The sequence below is a fragment of the Sorex araneus genome, chromosome 8, assembly GCF_027595985.1.
Source record: "Sorex araneus isolate mSorAra2 chromosome 8, mSorAra2.pri, whole genome shotgun sequence".
NCBI classification, from domain to species: Eukaryota; Metazoa; Chordata; class Mammalia; order Eulipotyphla; family Soricidae; genus Sorex; species Sorex araneus.
Genome location: NC_073309.1, coordinates 1,640,582 through 1,662,321, shown reverse-complemented (window position 1 = coordinate 1,662,321; position 21,740 = coordinate 1,640,582). Strand labels below are relative to the sequence as shown.

Here is a 21,740-nt window from a genome sequence, read left to right as displayed (position 1 = left end):
CTGACCCTCCAAATCTGCCTGAGCCGGGCGGGAGGTCAGGAGTCCCACTGGGCTCGGGGCGGCTTTGTGCCACTAATCTGGTGGCGGTGCCGGCTGCCCTCGGACCCTCGTTAGCCGCATCAGCACGCATGAGCGGAGTCCAGCCGCTGACCTTTCAGCGCCAGGCACCCCGTGGGGCTGCCTGCTGGCGGGAAGGGGGGCCGCGGGGGCGATGCCGTGCAAGACAGCCCCTGGCAGGGAGGCTGTGGGCACCCGGGCACACGCCGAGACGCTGGGCTGCGCGTCCGAGAGGCAAGGGGAGGGAGCACGGGGCACCGGCCTTTGCTTCAGACGGGTAATGCACGTTTATTGAGAATTCTCTTCACCGACAACGGTGAAACCCGACCCCAATTACAAAACAGGATGGCAGGTGATGCTTAGAAAAATAAAGCCGAGGTCTCTGTCACGGACGCGCGGTGGCCGGGCCCGCGCCAGCCCTCAGGAGTGAGTAAAAAACCGCATTCCACTGACGAAAAAATAGCTTCGCTTCCTTCAAGTCTTTAAAGTGACTTTCCACAATAAATAGAGAAAACGGCCCCAAGGGGCAGGGCACCCCCAGGCCCCGTCCCGGGGGCAGCAGGTGGCGGAGGGTCGCCCGGCAGCCCGCTCAGAGGGGGCGACCCCCGCCCGCCCACGACCCCCAGGCTCTTTGGCTCTCCCGGTCAGGCCCTCTGAGGGTCACACCGAGGGGGTCCTAGGGGGGTGGCCCTGCTGGGCCAGCTGTGGGCGCTTCACCCGGGGCTTCCTCCGCTTGGGCCGGCTCTTGGCCTTGTTGATCTGCACCACGAAGAAGGCCAGGACCACCATGGCCCCCAGGAAGGCGAAGACAGGGATGGTCTGGCCCACCTCCTGGTTGTAGCGGCCGGGCATGATCCCTGCGGGACGGTTGGGGGTGGTCAGGAGGCGGGGGGCGCAGGGGACGCAAACCGAGCAGGCTCAGACTGACCACTGCCTTGCGCGCATGCGTGTGTGTGCGTGCGTGCGTGCGCGCGCGCGCGCAAACATGGCAGGGCTCACACTGACCACTGCCTCCTATGTCTGTGTGAGAGGACACTGCGGGGTCTCAGACTGACCTCACTTCCTCATGCGTGTGCACACGTGTGGGGCCCAGACGGCCCCGTGTCCGCGTGCCCTGCCCTGCAGAGCCCCAGCCTGGCTTGTGTGTGGCCCCGGTGCCCCTCGGGCACAGGCGTGGAGCAGACCGGTCGGGCCGCGGACGCCCGCCTGCTGCGGAGGGCTCTCGGGCTCCTCTGGCCTGGGCGGGGTGCAGGAGGCGCCGGGAGGGTCTGGCGCTTGAGCCACGCGTCCGGGGACTGACCTCCAGGCATGTCCCAGGCGCTGCTCTCCCCGGGAGACAGGGGCCGCACTTGCGGGCGACTGGACCGGAAGTTGGGCAGCGCCACTTTGTCCAGGTCGATGGACAGCAGCTTCTGGTGCTTCCACAGGTTGCTGCGGGGCAGAGGCAGCGCCAGCCCGGACTGAGCCCCAGGACTCGGGCAGCGGCGGACGCCCGGCCCGCAGGCAGAGCCTCGCCTCCCTCCGGTCCTGCCCGGCGGACCCCAAGGGCAGGCCCCCTCTCAGAGCGGCAGGGGCGCGCCAGGCCCCGCCTCAGGACACAGACCCGCCACACGGCGCCCTCCGCGGACAGAGCCCCCCTGCTGGGCGCTGTGGGGACTGGAGCCCATGCCGAGTGGCCCCGCTGCAGCCGTGGCGGGTCACGACAGAGGTCGAGACCCCCTCACAGGGTCAGACCCCCTTCACAGGACAGGCCTCTCTCTCAGGGCAGGAGGCAGGAGGGCGGACAAGTGGGGAGAGGGGAGTGAGGCGAGGGGGGTGGAGTGCAGGAAGAGCCGACACCCCTCGCGGGCCTCGGTGGGCCCAGGGGAGCGGGGGCCGGGCCCGGAGACTGGGCGCGGTCACTCACCTGGGCGCCGTCTCGTTTAAAGGCTGTGGCTTGGCCCAGGACAGGTGTGGACAGGCGGGCAGGGCGCGCGGCCCGGGGCCTCCCAGGCGGGCCTCGAGGACTTTGGAGTAGCGGTGCAGGTGGTTCCCTGGGGGGAGACGGCGCCCGCGGGCGTCTCACCGTGCGACTCTCGGGCAGAGACTCGCCGGAAACTCGTGCTTCTCCCCAGCTCTCCCGCTGGCGCACACCGGAGTGCCGGGACCTGACCAGCAGCACTCGGGCGCGACAGCCGGTGACTCAGACCAGCACCCCGGGGCTCCCGGGGGAAGCTGCTCCCGCGCGGGCATGGACAGGACCCCAGGGTGGCTGGGCGGGGCAGGAGGCGGGGCTCACCCTCCATCCGCTCTGGAGCCGCCACGCCGGCGCCGCTGGGGGGCTGCTGGCGGCTGCCCGAGTGGCTCAGGCTGGGCGGCGTCACACCGTAGGCCGTGAACTGCAGCAGCGCGTCCAGGAGCCAGAAGCAGTCTGGGGGGACAGCGGGGTGTCAGGGGCTGAGGCCACGACGGGCCTGCCCCCCTCAACAGGCAGGCCCACTCGGGAGCCAGAGAGGCAGGAGGACGGGGCGCTGGGAAGCTGCCCCGAGCCGTGCCGGGAGCCTGCGCCTGGGGGCAGGAACTGTGCTCCGCCGGGCGCTCACCCTTCTGCCGGTGACTGTCGTCCAGGCAATTGGAGTCTCCGTACAGCACGATGCGGCCGCCACCCTCCGCCGGCGTCTGGTACAGTCCCAGAATGGGGACATTCTCCACCACTGCCGTTTCCTGCTTCAGCACCTCCAGCCCTGGAAGGCAGCGAGAGGGGCGGGGAGGAACGCGCCTCCCCCCGGCCACCCTGCCCACACCTCGCCAGGGCAGCCAGCCCAGCCCCAGGACCCCCTGTGGGCCTGTAAGCAACGGGGGCCGGGGTGGCGGGGGCGGTGGTGTGCGGCTGGCAAGGCTGGGGACCACGAGGGCCACACCCTGCAGTGCATGGACACGCCGAGCTCGGAACCCCACCCCGGAGCTGTCCCCGGAGACCCAGAATTCATGTCACGTCCCCACAGTTATAGTCAGGACACGGAGCCGGAGCGATGACCAGCAGGGCGGGTGCCGGCCTGCACACAGCGGTCCCGGCTCCATCCCCGTGTTCCATGACTCTCTGAGCATCCCCAGGAGTGATGCCGAGTGCAGAGCCGAAGTAAGCCCTGAGCACCAGCAGGTGAAACCACCAAAGGGGCCCAGAGCCACAGCACAGAGAGCCCTGCCCACGAGACCCAGGACTGAGCCCTGAGTACCCCGAGTGTGACCCAGAAACCAAAACTGAAAACAAACCACAACGCCCCCTAGCGGGCGTGAGCATATCCCTCACCTTGGTCCTTGAAGGTCTGCGTTATCACGACGCCCTCTTCTGGAAACTTGGCGATGCTGCACCCGGACGCGTAGTACACTGCAACAGGGCAGCAGGTTAGCCAGGCCGGGCACAGCAGCACTCCCCAGGTGTTTCTGAAAGCAGCCTTTCGTCTTCAGAGACAGCCGCTACCACGGCCTGCCCACACGGTGCAGTTACCTCCACACCCCGGTTTAAAGAAGGTTCCTGCACAGATCTCAGGAGCCCGTGCTGCCGGACTTGAGCTAGTGGTAACGCTAAGATGCTCCAGAAACTCGGCCCGACCGGAATCCCGGGGCCGTGGCAGGACGGGGCGTGCAACGTGGCGACACACACGAGCATGTCGCCAGCAGAAACCGTAGCGGGGGCCCAGAGGGAAGAGCACGCCGAGTGACGCCTCGGACACGGGTGCAGAGGCGCCCAGAGGCGGTCGGGGCTCTGAGACCTAGCTGGCCGGGAACAACGCCATTCCCACCGCCTCGGTGCTCACGCAGGAGCCGGCCCTAACAGCCAGGCCGGGCTGAGAGCACAGCGGGGAGAGGCCCCAAGCCCCCGCCCCAGCTTACTCTCGTGGTTGGCCAGGGTGAAGTCCCCCTCATACAGGCCGTCGCCGAATCCCATGTTCCACACGGACAGGAGCTCGTTGAGAGCTGGGATGTTGGCGCCCCCCGTGTCCGGCATCCACCACTGCCTGCAGAGACGGGGCGTCACCACACGCGCCTGCATCTGGGGGACCCGCCACCAGCGTGTGGAGCGGACAGTTGTCTTGTGACGCGCTTGGCACGCAGCCGCTGGGCACAGACCTGGAGAAGGCCGGCAAGGAGCAGGGCGGGAGGAGCCCAGGGCAGGGGTGTGACAGGCCCCACTGGAGCGTAACAGCAGCAGAAACAGAGGCCCTGAAGCCTGGCGTTTCGTTCTATTCTGGGGCCACACTTGGGGATGTTGAGGGCTCCTCCTGGCTCAGTGCTCGGGAAACCGTCTGGGGTGCTGGGCATTGAACCCAAGTCAGCCACATGCAAGGCAAACACCCTCCCTGCAGTACTACCGCTCCGCCCCCAGCCTTTCGTTTCTTTTTTTTTTGTCTTTTGGGTCACATCCGGCGATGCTCAGGGGTGACTCCTGGCTCTGCACTCAGGAATCACGCCCTGGCAGTGCTCAGGGGACCATATGGGGTGCTGGGAATCGAACCTGGGTCGGCTGCGTGCAAGGCAAACGCCCTCCCTGCTGTGCTATGCTCCAGCCCCCCAGCCTTTCATTTCTAAGAAACCCCCAATCTGGGGCTGGAACGATAGCACAGTGGGGAGGCACCTGCCTTGCACACGCCTAACCCGGGTTCAATCCCTGGCCCCCCCACAGTGCCCTGAGCCCCGCCTGGACTGATTCCTGAGTGCAAGCCAGGAGTTAGGCCTGAGCACGGCCAGTGCCGCCAAGAAACCCAACGAGCCCCAAGTGCAGCAGAACGCGGGCTCCCCGGGCCGGCAGCGGGCAGGATCCGAGGAAGGCGTCTGGACGCTCCTCTCAGGCGCGGGGGAGATGCAGACACGGAGCCGGGGTCCAGCAGCTGGGCACAGGGCCAGCCCCCCGCCCACCTGGCCACGCGGCCCTGGCCCCGGTGCCACAGTACCTTGTGTTCTCGTCGTAGAACTTCACCTTCCTCATGACGGACGTGTTGTACCAGTCGCTGAACACGATGAGCGAGAGGCCGTTGGCCACATCCCGCCGCAGCTTGGCCACCTCCTCGGGGAAGTACTCCTCCTCGCTGTCCACCAGGAGCAGCGTGCCTGCGGGCGCCCGCGGGTCAGGCTCCGAGAGGGGCGGGAGGCCCCCCACGGAAGGGGAGTGTGAGGCCCACAGTGGACTCAGGCCGGGAGTGCTCCCCCCGGGGGAGCCCGAGCGCATCCTCAGTCCCCCGTACCACTCAGGAGACCCCCAGTGAGACCGAGACCAACAGGCCCCAGCCCACACGCCTGCGACCCCTCAGCCCGCTCCTCACCGTACTGACTGGCGTCAAAGCAGGTGAACGGGGACCCCAGCACCTCGACGAAGTACCCCATGCTCCGGAGGTGCTGGTACATGTCCCTGAAGTTGGTGTGGACGTGGTCGCCGTTCCTGAAAGACAGGCCGGCACAGCAAAGCTCCCACGGGCCCGCCAGGGTCACGGCACAGGTGGCCCTGCCCCGAGCAACCCCGTCGGCCCCACGGGGTTGGAGGGAAGGGGTGGGGAGAGCAGGGCGGCCCACCCGACTCTCCCACCTCCCCAGCACAACTGGGCCCAGGCACTGCTCCAGTCGGGCCCTCCGCTGCCGGCCCCCGGCTGCTCTCCAGCCCCGCCCCGCCGAGCTCGCGGCTCACCAGTCGAGCGGGTCGTTCTTCATGCGCAGGTTGTCCCGCGGGAAGTAGCCGGGCGGGTAGCGCAGGTTGTGGTACTGGTCCCACAGCACGCGCTTGCTCCGTGGCGGGGCCGGGATGATCTTCACCTTCACCGGCAGCTTCACGGTCGACGTCTGCTCTGCGCCGTGCTCTGACTGAAAGCACCAGTTCCCTCTGCCCAGCACGCCCGGGCAGAAGAGGCGCCTCTCGCCCGCAGCCCGGAAGTGCCAGCACGAGCGTTTGGAGCACCCCCCAGCAGCAGGAAGGCTCTTTCGCCGTTCACACTCTCTCCTGCTCAGAGCCCGAGTCTCGGACAACACCCGAGGCGGCAGAGGGCGCCTGAACCCAGCCCGGGCCTCGCACGAACCTCCCAGTCAGAAAACATGGCGCAGGGGCCAGGCTTCACCCCCCACATCCTGTACCGTCCCTGAGCACCACCAGGAGTGATCCGAGTGCAAAGCCAGAGTGACCTCTGAGCATGGCCGAGTGTGACCCCAAGCCAAACTAAAGTGGCCAGATAGGCCTGCCGGGGCCGCTCAGCACGGCACGGGAGGCTCGCCAGGGCAGGCAGGCTCAAGGCTGCAGCACCCGCACCCGGGCCTCCGGGCTCTGAGCCTGCTGGCCGTAGCCCACCCAGGGACCGTACCTCCATCTCGGCAGGGGACGCCACGGTGACCATGACGTGGCCCTGGGCAATGCCCTCCCAGGAGGCCGCCTTCTTGGTGACGGAGATGGAGATGGCCAGGTAGCCTGACCACGGCCAGAGCACGGGGGAGTAGGAGAAGGCCACTTCAATGTTGTCCCCATTCTGGGGCAGGTAGGGCTGCCAGTCGGGCTGCAGGAGAGGGGACACAGACGGAGGACCTGAAACAACCTCCAGAGCGAGGACTCTGCACTGACCCCCCGGCCCCAGCGAGCCCAAGCGGCTCCACACAGCTGAGGGGGGAGGGGACCTCGGTCCTCTGACGTCTTCTGCAGTCATGAGGCCGCACCTGGCAGAGCCCAGGGCCACCAGGGCCACCTGCAGATGCACTGGGGAGCGGCAGGGTCACAGATGTGGGACGGGACTCCCTGTCCCTGCCACACAGCTGCCCGCCCTGGTCCTGGAAGGGGGTTTTTACTTTCAGATTTACTTCCTACAGTGATGACATAGGTTTATGTTTACTGGATAGAAACATCTAAGTTATATCTGAATACCAAATGAGAAATATTTGATTTTCATCCGATTCATCAAATATTTCTCATTTACTATTTGCTGTACAGTTACAGCAAATTAACATGAAAATGTAAAGGCTTGGGGCTGGAGCAATAGCACAGCGGGTAGGGCGTTTGCTTGCATGAGGCCAACCCAAGTTCGATTCCCAGCATCCCATAGGGTCCCCTGAGCACCGCCAGGAGTGATTCCTGAGTGCAGAGCCAGAAGTAACCCCTGTGCATCGCCGGGTGTGACCCAAAAAACAAAATACAAAAAACAAAAAACAAAAATGTAAACATTTAACAAGCATAAGAGGAACAAAAGAAATAAACCAGTTTTTAAATAAACCAGTAAAAGTGACTGAAATTTTTTTGTATTTAGGGAAGCAATTTTTTCCTAAAATTTTAAATAAAAATTTTTTAAAAAATCAACTACATAGAAACAAAACTTACAAAGCTTAAACCACGATTCCCATGACAGGTCTTAAGTGAACGGGGACCCTGTGCAGCCGGCAGAGGCCCCAGTCCAAACGGACGCGCCTTGTCCACCCGGCACGGCCCTGCTGCCCTTCACTGAGGCCACACGAGAAGCTCCTGGTGCTCGGCCTGACGCCCCCTGCTGCCGGGAGGGGGGAGAGGGGCAGGCGGCCCAGGCCACACAGAGCCCCGGCAGGAGCGAGGCTGGCACGGGCAAGGCACGGGCAAGGGAGCAAGGTCTGTCAGGAGCCGGCAGGGCCCGCTGCAGGGGCCAAGGCCCGGGCGGCTCCACTCCAGGCCTCACGGGACCACACAGAAGAGGCTGGGCCCCACGGCGGGCAGCACCGCGAGAGTGCGCTGGCCTGACACTGACCACAGCCTCTGAGCCCGGGTCCGAGGGGGAGTCGCCGTGACCCAGAATCCCGAGAAAGGAAAGCCATACGTGCCAAGACTTCAGCACGTGGTCTAGAGCTGAGAAAGCGCCAGGTCACTCGAGCAAGCCAGGAGGGCAACAGTCCCACGGAGCAGGGGCCCGTCACCAAGAGCAGGGCACCAGGAGGCCCCAGCAGAGAAGACTGGACGCCCGCCGCTCCACAGCAGGGCTGGGGAACCATGGCGAGACCAGGGTGCCGGGCAGCTTCTCCCCATGGTGCTGTTTACACGGCATCAAAATTTAAGACAAAACTCAGGCACGGGCCGGGCTGCTGTCCGTAAATCCAGAGGCCCATCTGCGCGTGTCAGTAACACAGGCGCGGGCGTGGCCCGCAGCACGGGCCGGAGAGGGGAGGCAGAATCCAATGTGGCCAGTCGGGAGGGGCCCCAAGAGGAGGCCCTCGGGGGGCGGGGGCTTCACCTTGTCCACGACTCTGCCTGTGACGCCCATGCCGTTAAGGATGGTGACGTTGACGATGGTCGGCATGCCCCCGTAGTAGAGGGGCTGCGAGCAGTAGGGCCACATGTAGGGACACTCGGTCAGGTCGATGTAGCTGGGGCTCAGGCTGGAAGAGAGGCGCGTCAGGCGGCGGGAGGGCCAGCAGCCGCCCCCCACCCCGCCTCCTGCCGTGGGGCCGCACTGCGCCCTCCCACCCGGGGAGCAGGAGGGGCTGCGGCGAACACCTGGCCTGGGGCTTGTAGCTGCTGAGGACCTGGTAGGCGCGCAGCAGGTCCAGCTTGCCGTGGCCCTGCTCGAACATGTTGGCGCCGGGAAGCCTGCGGGCCGACGCGGTCAGGGCCTGCTTCATGCTGGCCGGGTTCACCAGCTCCCGCTTCCGCACCGTGCTGGGGGGAGCACGCGTGTTCTCAGCATGTCCTTCGCTGCCCGCCCCCACCCCGCCGCCGAGCGACACTCACCTCACGAGCAAGGTGACGGCACCGGCGACAACTGGCGAGGCCACGCTGGTCCCCGAGAGGGCGCGGCAGCCCCCCTTCACGCCGGAGCCCCTCACCCCCGCGCCGTAGGTGACGATGTCCGGTTTCACACGGCCATAGCCTCCCGGGAGCTCCTGGGGACAGAAGCGCCCGGCTCTACCTGCAGCTCCTGCGGCCGTGCAGGGCACAGGGGTGAGACGCAGGGTGGACACCGGGCACCCAGACGCCACACTCGCCCGGGAAGGGGCACGATGGCCTCGGGTGTGCCTGATACCAAAGGCAATGGTGCCACCCCGTCTGCCTACAGCGAGAACAGCCGGGCACACTCCAAGGGCAGGCGTGCAGCTCTGCACGAGGGCCACAGGCTCAGCTGGGACTGGCTGTAGGACCGATCCCCTGACCACTGCCCTTGGGGCTGGCAAACCAAACAGAAGTCAGGACAGCTCAGAAACGAGATTAAAATGGGGAACAGGACTCGCGCCGCCAGGCCCCGGCTCCCGGGACACAGCGGGGCCCAGAGTCGGGCGGGTCTCCAGCACCGCACCGCGAGCGCGGCTCTCGGAGGCCTCTGCAGGGCAGCCGGCCCTCGGAGGGAGGGTCTGCGCCCGCCTCGGGAGGCCCCGGCCCCGAGGGCAATGGGGTGAAGCAGCTGCAGGGCGAGCCCGCGGCGGGGCTGACGGACCCCGGGCAGGACTCGGCTTTGCCTGCCCCCCGGGCCTTGCAGGGCTGACGGAGCCCCACCCCCAGGGCCAGCCCGCGGGGAGCATGCCCAGAAACAGGCGAGGAAGGGGGCGCCTACCCAGGTGGTCATTCCCCTCGAGGAGAAGCGCGCGATGTTGTCCTCAAAGTCGATGCCGCCGACGCCGATCACGTCCATCTGGTCAGCGGGGTTGTTCAGCGTGCTGGGCGGCACAGGGGGGCTCTGAGCAGCGCCGTCAGAGTGGGGCCCGGCCACCCGACCCACTGCCACCAGCAGCGACCTGCCCGCAGCGCCGCGAGTGGCTGAGAAGCTCGGACCCGTCTCCCCAAGATGCGGGCAGCATCTTCCCTCCAGGGGCCGGGCGCTGAGAAGGGCAGTGTCGGGCGCGGCCCCGGGACAGCTGAGCAGGGAGGAGCCCGCGGGGAGGGCCTGTCCTCAGCACGGCCCACACCTGCCCACGAGGGCGGGAGTGGAGGGACAGGACGGGGGCGGCACCCCCCCACAGACCCACAGCTGCCCCGGCCTGAGGCCGCTGGGCAGGGCCCAAGACACACGAGGCCCAGAGCTGGTCTGAGTCGTCTCTAGGCCAGCCACGTCTGGCGGGAAAATGGAGCCTTCAAGAAAACTCCGGTGTCTGGAGATGAAAACTGCGAGCACACGAAAGTGAGCATCAGCGAGAAAGGAGCGGGGCAAAAGCTGAGCTCAGAGGCCGAGGGGCTGCAGGCCCACTGGCCGCCTCGGCCGTCCTCCTGCAGTGCTCGGAGCCAGGGAGACACGAGGTGGGGAGGGAGCAGGCAGGCCCTGGTGGGTCGCCCACTTTCACCCCACGGGCACCAGGGACTCCTGACACCCGGCAGACAGACACCCGCCGAGCAAGCACACGGGGCCCAGAACCGCCGGGCCGGGCCGGGCCGGGCCAGGGGCACCGTCTCCTACAGGTCAAGACCGCTGCTCACCTGCTCCCACATGGACACATCAGGGGGCCCCCACACCCACAGGCACCCAGGGACCCCACACACAAGCGAGAGCACGCAGGCTCCGCTCCGGTACGACTGAGGCACGCCGAGGACAGACGCCACCTTCTCCATCCTTGGTGGGGGCCGCAGAGCTCCTGTCAGAGGGCCACAGTGCCCCCAGCCCCCCGGAAGGCCTGCAAAGGCGCTTCCACACCGGGAATGGCACCCTGCAGTCTCGAGAGGAGGGAGAGGCGGGAGCTCCGGGCAGGCACCCCCAGAATCTGTCGGGGCGGGGGCGCGCACCTGATGATGCTCAGGGGCTACTCCCAGCTCTGCACTCAATGGTCACGGTACGGGGTTCCAGGGATTGACCCCGGCTGCTGCGTTCAAGGCCGACGCCCTCCCCACGGCTCTGGCTCCGTGCCGTCGGGCTGGGGGCCAGCACCAGTCTGCACACCCGCCCCACAGTGCCCCGCGCTGACTCCCGCACTCGCCCCCCGCCCGCCCGCCCGAGGGCCCTCAGTCAGAACTGCTGCACCCTGCGTTCCTCGTGCTGACTCCGGGACCCGGGGCACATGAGGCGAGGGACATGCCTGGGACGGGCGGCACAACACCTGCGCCCAGCAGAGGGCCACGCCAGGCCCAGACAGACAGCCTGACAGAGAGTGCCCTGCGGGCATGCCCCACACTCACCCGTACAGGGGCCCGTCGTTGCCGATCGCAGACACCATGATCACGTTGTTGGCCGTCAGCTCCCACACCTGCACGACAAGCACACGGCTCCTTGCGAGGCCGTCCCGCTCACGAGCCCCAGGGACAGCACCGGCAGACGCTATGCAGCGTCGGGCCGGCCTGGCGTGCGTGCTGCAGCGGGCACGGCTCCCCCCTCGGGCGCCTACTCGAGTCACAGGAGCACACGGCAGCGCCATCTGCTGTCAGGAACTCTCAGCACGCTGGCGTCGAGCGCCCGAGTCCCTCCCTCCGGGGGTGGGGGGCCAGGGTGACCGCCCCCACGTACAAGGCGACAGACCTTGTCGACAAAGGGGTGGTCCATGAAGTCGGGGCCGCCGATGCTGAGGTTGAGCACATCGATCTTCTTCAGGATGGCGTAGTTGAAGGCGTCCAGGAACCAGGACGTGTAGGATACCTGGGGACACACACCGGCCGGGAGGGGCTCGGTGACCATCGCAGGGACAATCGCAAGGCTGCGTCTGTATGAAACACAGCTGCCTGGCAGCAAAGCGTTGCCTGACACTCCAGAAGGAGTGGCCGGAGAGACGGTACAGCAGTGCCGCTTGCCGTGCGAGGGGCTGACCCGGCTTGAGCCCCGGCATCCCAGATGGACCCCCAGCACCGCCGGGTATGGTCCAAGACAAAAATCCAAACCCTTCAGAAATCAAACCCAGGGACAACCAGTTCTCTGAAGAGAATACTCCGCGAGGCCATGGACGCCCGGGAGCTAGACGGGGGAGGGCTGTGTCCCCTGGCCCCAGGGGCCCTCACCATTACTGGCTTCCATCACTCATCTCCGCCACTGATCTGCGTACTATTAACAACAGAAAGCCCAGCCAACAAGGAGATGCTAGGAGAAATGAAGAAAAGGTCCCCAAGGATGCGCAGCAAAGTAGGTGATCAGCAGCCGGCAGAGACAGGGCGGAGGCTGGGGGGCCCCCATCTCCAGGGGCCCCTGGGCAGGGCGGGAGCTGGGGGACCCCCATCTCCAGGGGCCCCTGGGCAGGGGCAGGGGCTGGGGAGCCCCCATCTCCGGGGGCCCCTGGGCAGGGAGTGGGCTGGGGGACCCCCATCTCCGGGGGCCCCTGGGCAGGGCGGGGGCTGGGGGACCCCCATCCCCGGGGGCCCCTGGGCAGGGGCAGCTCCTGCACAAAAACCCCATGTGCAGAGAAGGTGCTGGGTGCTGGGAGAGGGGCCTGCAGGGGCCCCGCCAGGCCGACAAGCACACAGAGAAGCAGAGATCAGGAGCCCGAGCTGTCCAGAGCGCAGCCTGGCAGCGACCCGGTTTCCGAGAGAAGGGCAGCGCCACTGAGCAGGGACAGTGCCCGAGCGGCAGCCACAGCCTGGCCGAGGACCCAGGCAGAGCTCAGCGCCCGGCGCGGCCCACCTGGCTGTTGGTGAAGACCCTGAAGATGTGGAGTTCTGCATCTGGAGCGAATCCCTGGCACTCCCTCATGCTGGCGATCACGCCCGCCACGAACGTGCCATGGCCCAGCCCTGCTGACACCAGAAAAGAGGAGTCAGGACACATCTGCTGACCCCGAGGCGCACCGCCACCCCCCACCGCCCGCCCGGCCCCGCCCACCGTCGTCCAGCGTGCGCTCGTTGGTCCAGTTGGTTCTCTCCTTGACGTTCTTGAAGTGCGGGTGCTTCTCGCTCAGCCCAGTGTCAAAGACGGCGACCTTGACGTTAGCGCCTGCGTCCAGAGCACACAGCCAGGTCCCATGTCTGGCCTGTCTCTCCTGGGACCCCAGAGGGCAGCACGACCCACGGTGCAGGGCACGGGCGGTGCCCAGAGCCAACAGAACAGTCTCTGAGCCCCCGAGACAGCCCACCAGAAGGCGAGACCCAGAAGGCAAACGGCCGAGGCCACAACAGCCCAGGGGAGGGGAGCAGGGTCCGGGCACACACCTGTGTACCCCATCTGCCACAGCACGTCTGCCTGCAGCGTCTGGGCCACCTGGCGCGGGATGGCTCTGAGCAGCCGCCGGCTGGAGTGCCTCCCGGTGGCGTGCCAGAACCCGGAGCCCAGGGAGAGGCTGGCCCGGCGCAGGGGGCGAGACGACGGCCACTTCTGGCTCCAGCGGGTCTCATTACAGGGTGCTCCCGAGTCAGCTAGAGCACAGACGAGAAGGTTAGAGGGACCCGAGCCTGCCGGAGTGAAGGCAGCTATACTCACAGGATGCATTTGTCTGGAACTTTCTAGCCCACGTCAGGCAGAGGAGAAAGGATCAAACCAGTCTGTGACGCTAACACAGAACATTCACTCTTTCTCATCAACAACCTGTGCTCACTGAGCAGGCAGAGGAAAGGCGGTGCGAGGTACATGCACGCACGCGTGGCTGGGGACAGTGGCAGCCGCACTGCTGTCTGGCCCTTCTGCAGCTGTGCGCTCAGCGCCCACAGCCCATCTGCGAGGGCTTGGCCTTGGCCCAGCGGAACTGCACACATCTGTGACACTGAGCAAGGTCATGTTCTGATCTTGCTGGCAGAAACCCAACCGTGCTGCATAAAATCTGTCACACTGAGCACTGAAAAACATCAATTTTACTATCCGTAAATACCCCCCTTTTTTTTTTTGCTTTTTGGGTCACACCCAGCGAGGCACAGGGGTTACTCCTGGCTTTGCACTCAGGAATCACTCCTGGCAGTGCTCGGGGGGACCATATGGGATGCTGGGAATCGAACTCGGGGCGGCCGAGTGCAAGGCAAACGCCCTCCCCACTGTGCTATCGCTCCAGCCCCTACCCCTTCTTTTAAGGAAGGAGAAAAAGAAATAACAAAGCTTTTCCTTTCCACCGGTCCAAGACTAAATTATACTAAGAAAAACCGATTCCAGTCAGTGTTGAGGGGCGAGCTGGAGCGGAGGCCTGCAGGAGCCCCACCCAGCCCTGCAGAGCCCCCAAGCACTGCTGGGGGTAGCCCCCAACAAGATAAACAGTAAAAGTAAAAAAAAAAAAAAAGCAAACCTGCAGTAACAAGGAAGATTTGCTGGGGAAACTGAGCCACAGCAGAGGTGCTCAGGGATCACGCCTGGCGGTACTCAGGAGGCCAGACCTGGTGCTGGGGACCGCGCCCGGGTCGGCGGCGGGCACAGCCACACCCACGCAAAGTAACGAGACACGGAAAACAGAGTGGGTGGACTCCGCCGGGCAGTGTCTGCAGGGGCCACGCGAGTTCCCGTGTTGCTCCTGCTCTTTAAGTGACCGTCCACGGCAGCTCTGGGAGCTCTTAGGAGAAACAGTATTTAGAAGCAGGGTGGGGGCGGTGCGCTGTTCCACCCGGCCCGAGCAGCCCAGGACATCCGAAGCAGGGGTCCAACCGGGCTTCCCCAGGAAACGCCACCCCGAGAGAGACGCGTACCCAGAGGAAAGCCAGGCCCCCGTGAGGAGAAGCAGACGTGAAGTCCGTCAGGACAGGTTCAAAGCCAGCGGGAATGCCCCAGGCACTCCGAGTGAGGCGGAAGGAATCAGCGGCTGGCAGGAATCTGCCCGAAGGCTCCGTGCATTTCCATCTGAACAGCTGGAAACCTCTTTCCAGAACCATTCCTACAGGGTCTGAGCAACAGCACAGGGGCGGGGCACGTTCCCTGCACTCAGCCCGGGCGCAAGGCCTGAGCCCCGCCAGAGTCATTCCCGAGCACAGAGAGAGGAGGAAGCCCTGAGCACTTCCAGGTGTGGCCCAAATAACAAAAAAAGGAAAAAAAAGAAAAAACCACACAGGTTTCTGCCAAGAAAACATTCCCAGCCGATGAGACAGAGGACAGGCACGGTCTCACCGCAGCGCCCAGCTGCCGCCTGCAGGGACTCCAGGACGCCCCCGGGACCCGAGCCGGGGAGCGGGGCGGGAACCGCCAGGCCTACTCACGCTCAGCAAACTTGAGGGAGCGCAGGACCTTCCGCTGGGGCGTCACCCGCTTGATGTTCGGGTGGCCCTCGAGCGTCAGCAGCCCCACCTTCTGCTTCTCTTTGATCTGAATCACCTCAAAGTCGCTCGGGTAGTCACTGGACGGGTTGTTCCGAGGTAGGATTCTCCAATTGTCTATCTCACTGCTCTTCAGGGCACTTGAAATAAAGGAATTTCTAGCTTTGGCTGTAAAGTATCCATTGAAAGCCACGATATATTCTGAAATCAACAACCACAAAGAAGTCAGGACTGACGCACGTGTACGGAAGATTCCATCTTCTCTAGAATTTTTCTAGTGAAAAAACAATGCTGTGATCTTGAACCTCCTGTAGCGCTCAGGAAGCAGGAAGCGCGCCGAGACGCCGGCCTCCCTCTCGGCAGCGACAGCGACAGCTCCAAACCGGGCCCTGGGCCGCTCTCCAAATGCTAATGTCAACACGAGTTCCACTGTCCGGCAAAGAAACCAATCTTTCAAGTGGGGAAACTCTTCAGATACACAAAGGGTCCATCGGTCACGGCCACACAGTGCCAGAGCGGCCTCTCGGGGCAGGAGGGCGGCAGGAAGGCAGCAGGGTGGTGGCACGAGACCCGCCAGGAGCACTACCAGAGAGTGCCGGGCACAGAGGCAGGAGGGGCAGGAGGGGCACTGGGCGCCGGGTGGAGGAAGTGCCACTGAGGCAGGGACCGGTATCGGAACACTGTATGCCTGAAACCCAGTCACGGATAACTTTGTAAATCACAGTGCGTTGAAAAAGAAACACAGAAAAAAAGACTCCGCGGGCCCGTGAGTGGCAAGGCTACGCCCTCCCGAGTCCTGGCCCAGGCGCAGGGCGCTCACGGAGAACGTGGCACCCTGCTCCTCACAGGCAAGCCTCCAGGCGCCACGAGACCGGCATCACAGCAGGACGAGATGCCTCTGCAGAAGCTACTGGAAATCCGTGGCCCCTGAGGCCAGAGAGTCCGGCCCTGTATGCAGCCAACCCAGGTACACTCCCCAGCACCACACGGGCCCCCAGACACAGCCAGGTGACGGGGAAGCCCAGTACCACCAGGCCCTTCTACTGAATCAACAGCCTACTTGGCCAAGGATCACCTGGAGGAACCTCCAGGTCCCCTGAGCTTGGGGGGGCTCTGCAAATACACAAAATTAAATTTGGGGTCCTAGACACGGAAAATATCATAGCCCAGAGGACTAGCACCAGAGCACAGAGCTCCTGCTGTGCAAGCATCTGGTCCTGAGTTCAAACCCTGGTCCCCCACATACGGCTGCCACCTCTGACCCCCCAGCACTGCAAGCAACTGCCAGCAGCACCCCAGGGAAGTGTGGGAATGCAGCACAAGAAAGGGGGTGACCACGAGCAAGCCCTGCCCTGGCAGGCCTGACCAGTGCAACTTCCCTGCCCAGCAGAGGGCAGCCTTGGAGAGAGGGACACAAGGCACCACAGCTAGGGGGCATCACACTCCCCGAGGCCATGGCCAGACAAATGGGGGTCAGCGGCACACGCTCCGCCAACAGATGCGATCACGGGGCCTGTGCGCAGCCTCCAGCCGTGGCCCTGGCGCCTCCGACAACGACGAAGGGGCGGGAGAGAGAACGGCAAGCAGCAGGTCATTACCGTATTCCACGACCGTTGAGGAGAAGCCCACCTTCAAGGTGAGGTGGGAGCAGCCGGGACACGAGGCCTTCTCGAAAGCGGTCTTCCCCAGCCTGTCACCCAGGTGCTCCTTCCCCCAGAGCAAAACCACTAGCAAAAGCAGCCAGATGTTGACGAGCTTCATGGCGGTGACTGTGGTCATGAAACTGCATAAATCCAAATCACACTGTTTCCTCCCTTGATTAGTTCATTGTCGCTTCAGCTGGAAGCTGAGGCATCACTGACAAGCCGCTGACAGTCCGTCCGACCCCAGTGAGAGCGAGACGTCGCGGCCTCCCGTGGCCGGGCCCGAGAAGAGGCTTTCATTTCTTTCTTCGTTTCCTCTCCATCTTGGACGTCCGGCATGCCTCACTCCGGGCCACACCAAGGAGTCCTTCGAGCCATCGGCGCCACAGAATGTCGTCCCCGGGGCGGAGCAGCCACACTGCGAGCCGACCTGCGAGACAAATCAGGGCGTGGACAGGGCGTCAGCGCGCCCAGGCTGGGCCGAGGCACCCAGCCTCTGACAGCGCGCACGGGCGGGACGGCCGGGGGCGTCCAGTGCTCCATGTCCACCTGGTCACTCCTCACCTCTTGCAGGGACAAAGACCAGTAAGGCAAATGAGGAGAGCGGAGAAGGGGCAGGGAACAGCAGCCCCCGCGTCCTGGCAGCAAACAGCAGGAGAAGCCGGGACCCCTCCCTTCGTCTCGGCTCCGTTATCCGAAACTCCTGCTCCCCTGGACCTTTCCCCAGACACGGCTCATAAGCTTCACCGCTCCTCAGGCAAGGGCATGGTGGCACCCAACGCTTTTTACTATAAAATACTTAACTTAAATCAAATTCCACACACATAGGTAACACTCCACAGGAAACACGGCATTAACATCCCTCCAGCAGGGGCCGGAGCAATGGTACAGTGAGGGGAGCACTCGCCGGCCTGGGTTTCTCCCCGGCATCCCGCGTGGTCCCCAAGTGAGCCAGGAGTCCCTCCTGAGCACCGCCGGGTGTGGCCCCAACACCAAAAATAAAGTCAAATCCCAGCCGTCCCACGAGGCTGGGGAGGCAGCTTACAGGGCCGGACAGGGAGTCCAGCGAGTCCAGACCCAGCACCACGCCAGGCCTCGTCCCTGGCACCATCAGCCCAGAGCCACAGCAACGAGAGCCTCCAACGACACCTTCCCAGATTCTGAAATACAGTCCGGCAAGTCCATGGAAAGTTTAAATACTTGCCATTAATTTTTTTTTTTTTGGTTTTTAGGTCACACCCGGCGATGCACAGGGGTTACTCCTGGTTCTTAACTCAGGAATTACCCCTGGCGGTGCTCAGGGGACCATATGGGATGCTGGGATTAGAACCCAGGTCGGCCACGTGCAAGGCAAACCCCCTACCTGCTGTGCTATCGATCCAGCCCCATTGCCATTAATTTTTATCAGAAGCCTCAAACAAGAAATCTGAGCTCTGCACGTTGTGGAATCAGACCGTCTGGAAGGGCTAGGCCACGCGGCGTGAGGAAGCGGGCTGGTGCGTGTCCACTGCGCAGGCAGGCGAGGAACTTCGCGCCCCCACAGTCACGCCGGAACCCAGCGGGGCAGCACGACGCGGAGGCCTGGCACTGACTCCTCAGCCACCTGGTGACTCCGGGCACCACGAGCTGCTCAGACTCCTCCGTGCTCGCCTGCCTCCCGGAGCAGGAAAACACTGATAAAACAGCGCCCGCGGGCAGAATGTCTAACAGATTCGAAACTGTTTACGACCAGGGCTTGTGTTTCACAAGGAATACCAAAAAGCCCCAGAATTATTTAAAACTCTGTAGTGACCGTGGACCTCCATCCTCCCCGTCCCTTCTCTGTCACAGCGTCCACACTCAGGGTTTTGGCGTGTCCCCAGTACCTGCGCACTCCCGCGCCCTCGGTACATGCTGTCCACCTCGCTCTCGAGGTCAGCGCCCTGCCACCGTTCCTACTGCCTGGCTCCTGGCTTTGCTCAAGACATCTCAGATGCGTGGGATCCTGGTGTTTGTCATTTTCCCTCTGGTTATTTCACTGTTCCACCCCTCCAGCTTCACCCACGTGGCAGCAAGATGCATCTCACCTTTTCCTACAGCTGCGTGGGATCCCACTGTGTTCCTACCTCAGTCCCTTGACCCATTCACCTGTCACTGGACGTCTGGGTTGTTCCGTGTCCTGTCCACTGCGCAAAGCTCGGCAACACCCAGGGATGGGCATGGATCTTGTCGGACTAGTGACCTGAGAGTTGACGCCAAGCGGACTCACTCGGTCACATAAATGCCCGACCCTCACTTTCCCACTGTACCCCACCCACACGGGCCGTGCCCATGTTCTTGAAACAGGCCTTTTCCCGCTGCACGTCATCTCACGGTTGCCCTGCGCTTCTGGTAAGAACAGCACCTCTTCTTGCCTCACACCTGACCTTAGGTCCTCTGTGGGGGAGAGTTCGTTCATGCTCTTCCCCATTTTCTGACGGGGCCGTTTCTGCCTTCACGCGAGGCTTCATGAATATGCTACGTATTCTGGGCATTAGCCCCCCTTTTTTTTTTTTTTTTGGCTTTTTGGGTCACACCCGGCAGTGCTCAGGGGATACTCCTGGCTCTGCACTCAGGAATCACTCCTAGCAGTGCTCAGGGGACCATATGGGATGCTGGGAATCGAACCCGGGTCAGCCTCCCCACTGTGCTAAGACCCTCGGTGGAGTCTCATTTATTTATGTTTTTGTTCTCTTGCCTAGGGCTGGAGTGGGGAGGGCACAGTGGGGAGGGCGTTTGCCTTGCAGGTGTTCAATTCCTCCGTCCCTCTCGGAGAGCCCGACAAGCTACCGAGAGTATCCCGCCCCCATGGCAGAGCCTGGCAAGCTACCTGTGGTGTACCGATATGCCAAAAACAGTAACAAGTCTCACAATGGAGACGGAACTGGTGCCCGCTGGAGCAAATCGATGAGCAACGGGAAGACAGTGAGGCAGGGCCTACGGAATCCAAACCATTGAGGACACCTTTGAGGTCCGTACCCCGAAACGTTTTACTGCACTTTTTCTCACGTAGTAGGAGCTCTTTAAATCCCCAGGTCTTCCCTTCACGGAGCTCCTTTTGTGAACAGCTGGGGCTGTGCCTGCAGGTGCGCCCTGGCACTGTGCTGCACGGGGTCCCGGGGCCCCACCTGCAGTGCACGCAGCCAACCCGGGTTCGATTCCCAGCACCCCATGGGGTCCCCTGAGCACCGCCGGGAGGAATTCCTGAGTGTACGGCCAGGAGTGACCCCTGGGCATCGGCAAATGTGACCCAAAAGCAAAAAAAAAAAAAAAAAAAACAGTGACCTTAGTGAGTTGTGTGAGACGAACGAGCTGCGGTTCGGGGCAGGCCCGTCCCTGCGTCACGGCCCCGGCTCTGCACACGCCGCCGGGACCGGGGGCTCCGCCGCTGGACACGGCCGCGGCCGCAGCACACGCCCACCTCCCGGGGCGCGCCCACGAGGGCGAGGGTCGCCCTGCCCCCGAGCGAGGGGCCCCGTCGGAGGGGCAGCTCAGCGCCGGGCCCTGCACGGACGGAGCCTGCACCCCGCCGCCAGGGCACTGGGGCCGGCGGAGCGCGGCCGCGCAGGGGCACGGCGCGTCCCTGGCACAGAGCGCCCGTGACGCCGCGCCCACGCGTGCCCGGCCCCGGAGCCGAGGGCTGCCACCCCGCGCGCGCGGCGGGCCGGGTTCGAGCCCGGCCTCCCATATGGCCCGCGGGGCCGGCGCGAGCCCCGGCCTGGGGCCGGCGGGCACGGCCCAGGGGCCCCGCGCGGAGGGGGGCGGGTGGGCGCGCGGCGGGCGGGGCGCGGGGCCCGGGTGGGCCGCCCGCAGGGGGCGCCGCGGGCCGGGGCCGCGTCCACGCCGGGCGCGGGGCAGCGCGGGGCCGCCGGGCACGACGCGGAGACGCAGGTCGGGCTCCCGCGGCCTCTCCGGGCGGGGAGTCGGGCCCGGGGTCGCGCGCGGGGTCGGGGGTCGGGGGTCGGGGGTCGTGGGGCCGCCCCGCCCGCCCGCCCGCCGCCCGCGCGGCCTCCGAACGCCGAGCCCCGCGCGCCCGCCCGGCCCGGGGGTCGCCCCGCGGGGGCCCGGCCCCGCCCCCGGGTGGGCGCGCGGCGCGGCGGGGCCTGACGTACCGGCAGCGGCCTCAGGCCCGGGGCCGGCGCGCCCGGAGCGACGGCGCCTCGGCGGCGAACACGCCTCGCGTCTCCATTCGGGGCTGTTTACTCCCAAGTCTCGCGAGACCCGGCGGGCGGGCGGGCGCGACCCGGGAGCGCCGGCGCCGCCGGCCCTGCGTGCCCTGCGCGCGCGCCCCCGACGCGGCCGGGGCCGGGGCCGGGGCCCGGAGGAGGTCTCGCGACACCTGCCGGCGCCCGGGCAAGTCTCGCGACAGCTGCAGCCGGGCCCGGAGAAGTCTCGCGATACCTGCGGCTCGGGGCGCGGTTTCGCCGCCTGGTTCCGAGCCGGCCGGTGCGAGCCTCGGCCGCCGCCCCCCGGTCCCCTCCGGAGCCTTCGGGGCCGGGGCGGGGCCGTCACCGGGCGCGGGGAGGCAGTCGCAGGCCCAGCCGCGCCCACGGCCCTCGCGCCCTGCCGACCCTCGCGCCCTGCCGACCCGGGGTGGGGCGCTGGGCCGTGGGCTCGGCGGGCTCCGACCCGGGGCGCGTGGGCGTGTCCGCTCAGCCCGCGGTCAGGTCAGGCCCGCAGACGCGCGTCACGCGGGGCCGGGGCTAGGGGGGCGCAGGCCTCGCAGGGTCAGGCCCCCGCACCCACGCGGTCCTCCGAGCGCGCCAGGAGCGATGCCTAAGCGCAGGTGGGGGTCCCCGGACACGGACGCACGCGCCGGGCGCCCCGGGCTTCCGGGAAGGGGCGGCAGGGCAGCCCGCAGGAGAGGATGAGGGTCTGAGCGCGCTGGTTTCCCACCACGGTGGGGTCGTGCTTAGTGTCCGAGGAAGCGCAGGCAAGGGACTCGAGGGTAAGACAGCAGCCTGGCCCGGCCACACCCAGCCCACACCCAGGCC

General features: G+C 65.3%; 1 protein-coding gene across 1 annotated transcript; it reads right to left on the bottom strand.

Annotated features, from left to right (window-relative positions):
- Positions 1 to 329: 329 nt before the first annotated feature.
- Positions 330 to 21,014, bottom strand: MBTPS1 (membrane bound transcription factor peptidase, site 1). Its single transcript, XM_055145167.1, has 23 exons — positions 20,859 to 21,014; positions 16,684 to 17,158; positions 15,029 to 15,286; positions 13,073 to 13,276; positions 12,747 to 12,857; positions 12,549 to 12,658; positions 11,460 to 11,576; positions 11,123 to 11,190; positions 9,573 to 9,675; positions 8,756 to 8,907; positions 8,522 to 8,683; positions 8,259 to 8,403; positions 6,381 to 6,569; positions 5,717 to 5,889; positions 5,358 to 5,473; positions 4,989 to 5,145; positions 3,931 to 4,055; positions 3,347 to 3,424; positions 2,640 to 2,780; positions 2,336 to 2,467; positions 1,964 to 2,090; positions 1,358 to 1,488; positions 330 to 914 (listed from the first exon to the last, which is right to left on the bottom strand). Exons 2-23 carry the CDS (start codon positions 16,862 to 16,864, stop codon positions 718 to 720), a joined length of 3,177 nt encoding a protein of 1,058 aa, XP_055001142.1. The 5' UTR covers positions 16,865 to 17,158; positions 20,859 to 21,014; the 3' UTR covers positions 330 to 717.
- Between the last annotated feature and the right edge of the window lie 726 nt (positions 21,015 to 21,740).

Bases quoted from the DNA above. Each gene is read 5' to 3' on its own strand.
- MBTPS1 (XM_055145167.1), bottom strand. From the start codon at position 16,864: ATGACCACAGTCACCGCCATGAAGCTCGTCAACATCTGGCTGCTTTTG. The intron at 4,056-4,988 runs GTACTGTGGCAC...CCGTCTCTGCAG, and splicing joins TTCTACGACGAGAACACAAG to GCAGTGGTGGATGCCGGACA. The intron at 2,091-2,335 runs GTGAGCCCCGCC...GTCTCCCCCCAG, and splicing joins GGCTCCAGAGCGGATGGAGG to GGAACCACCTGCACCGCTAC.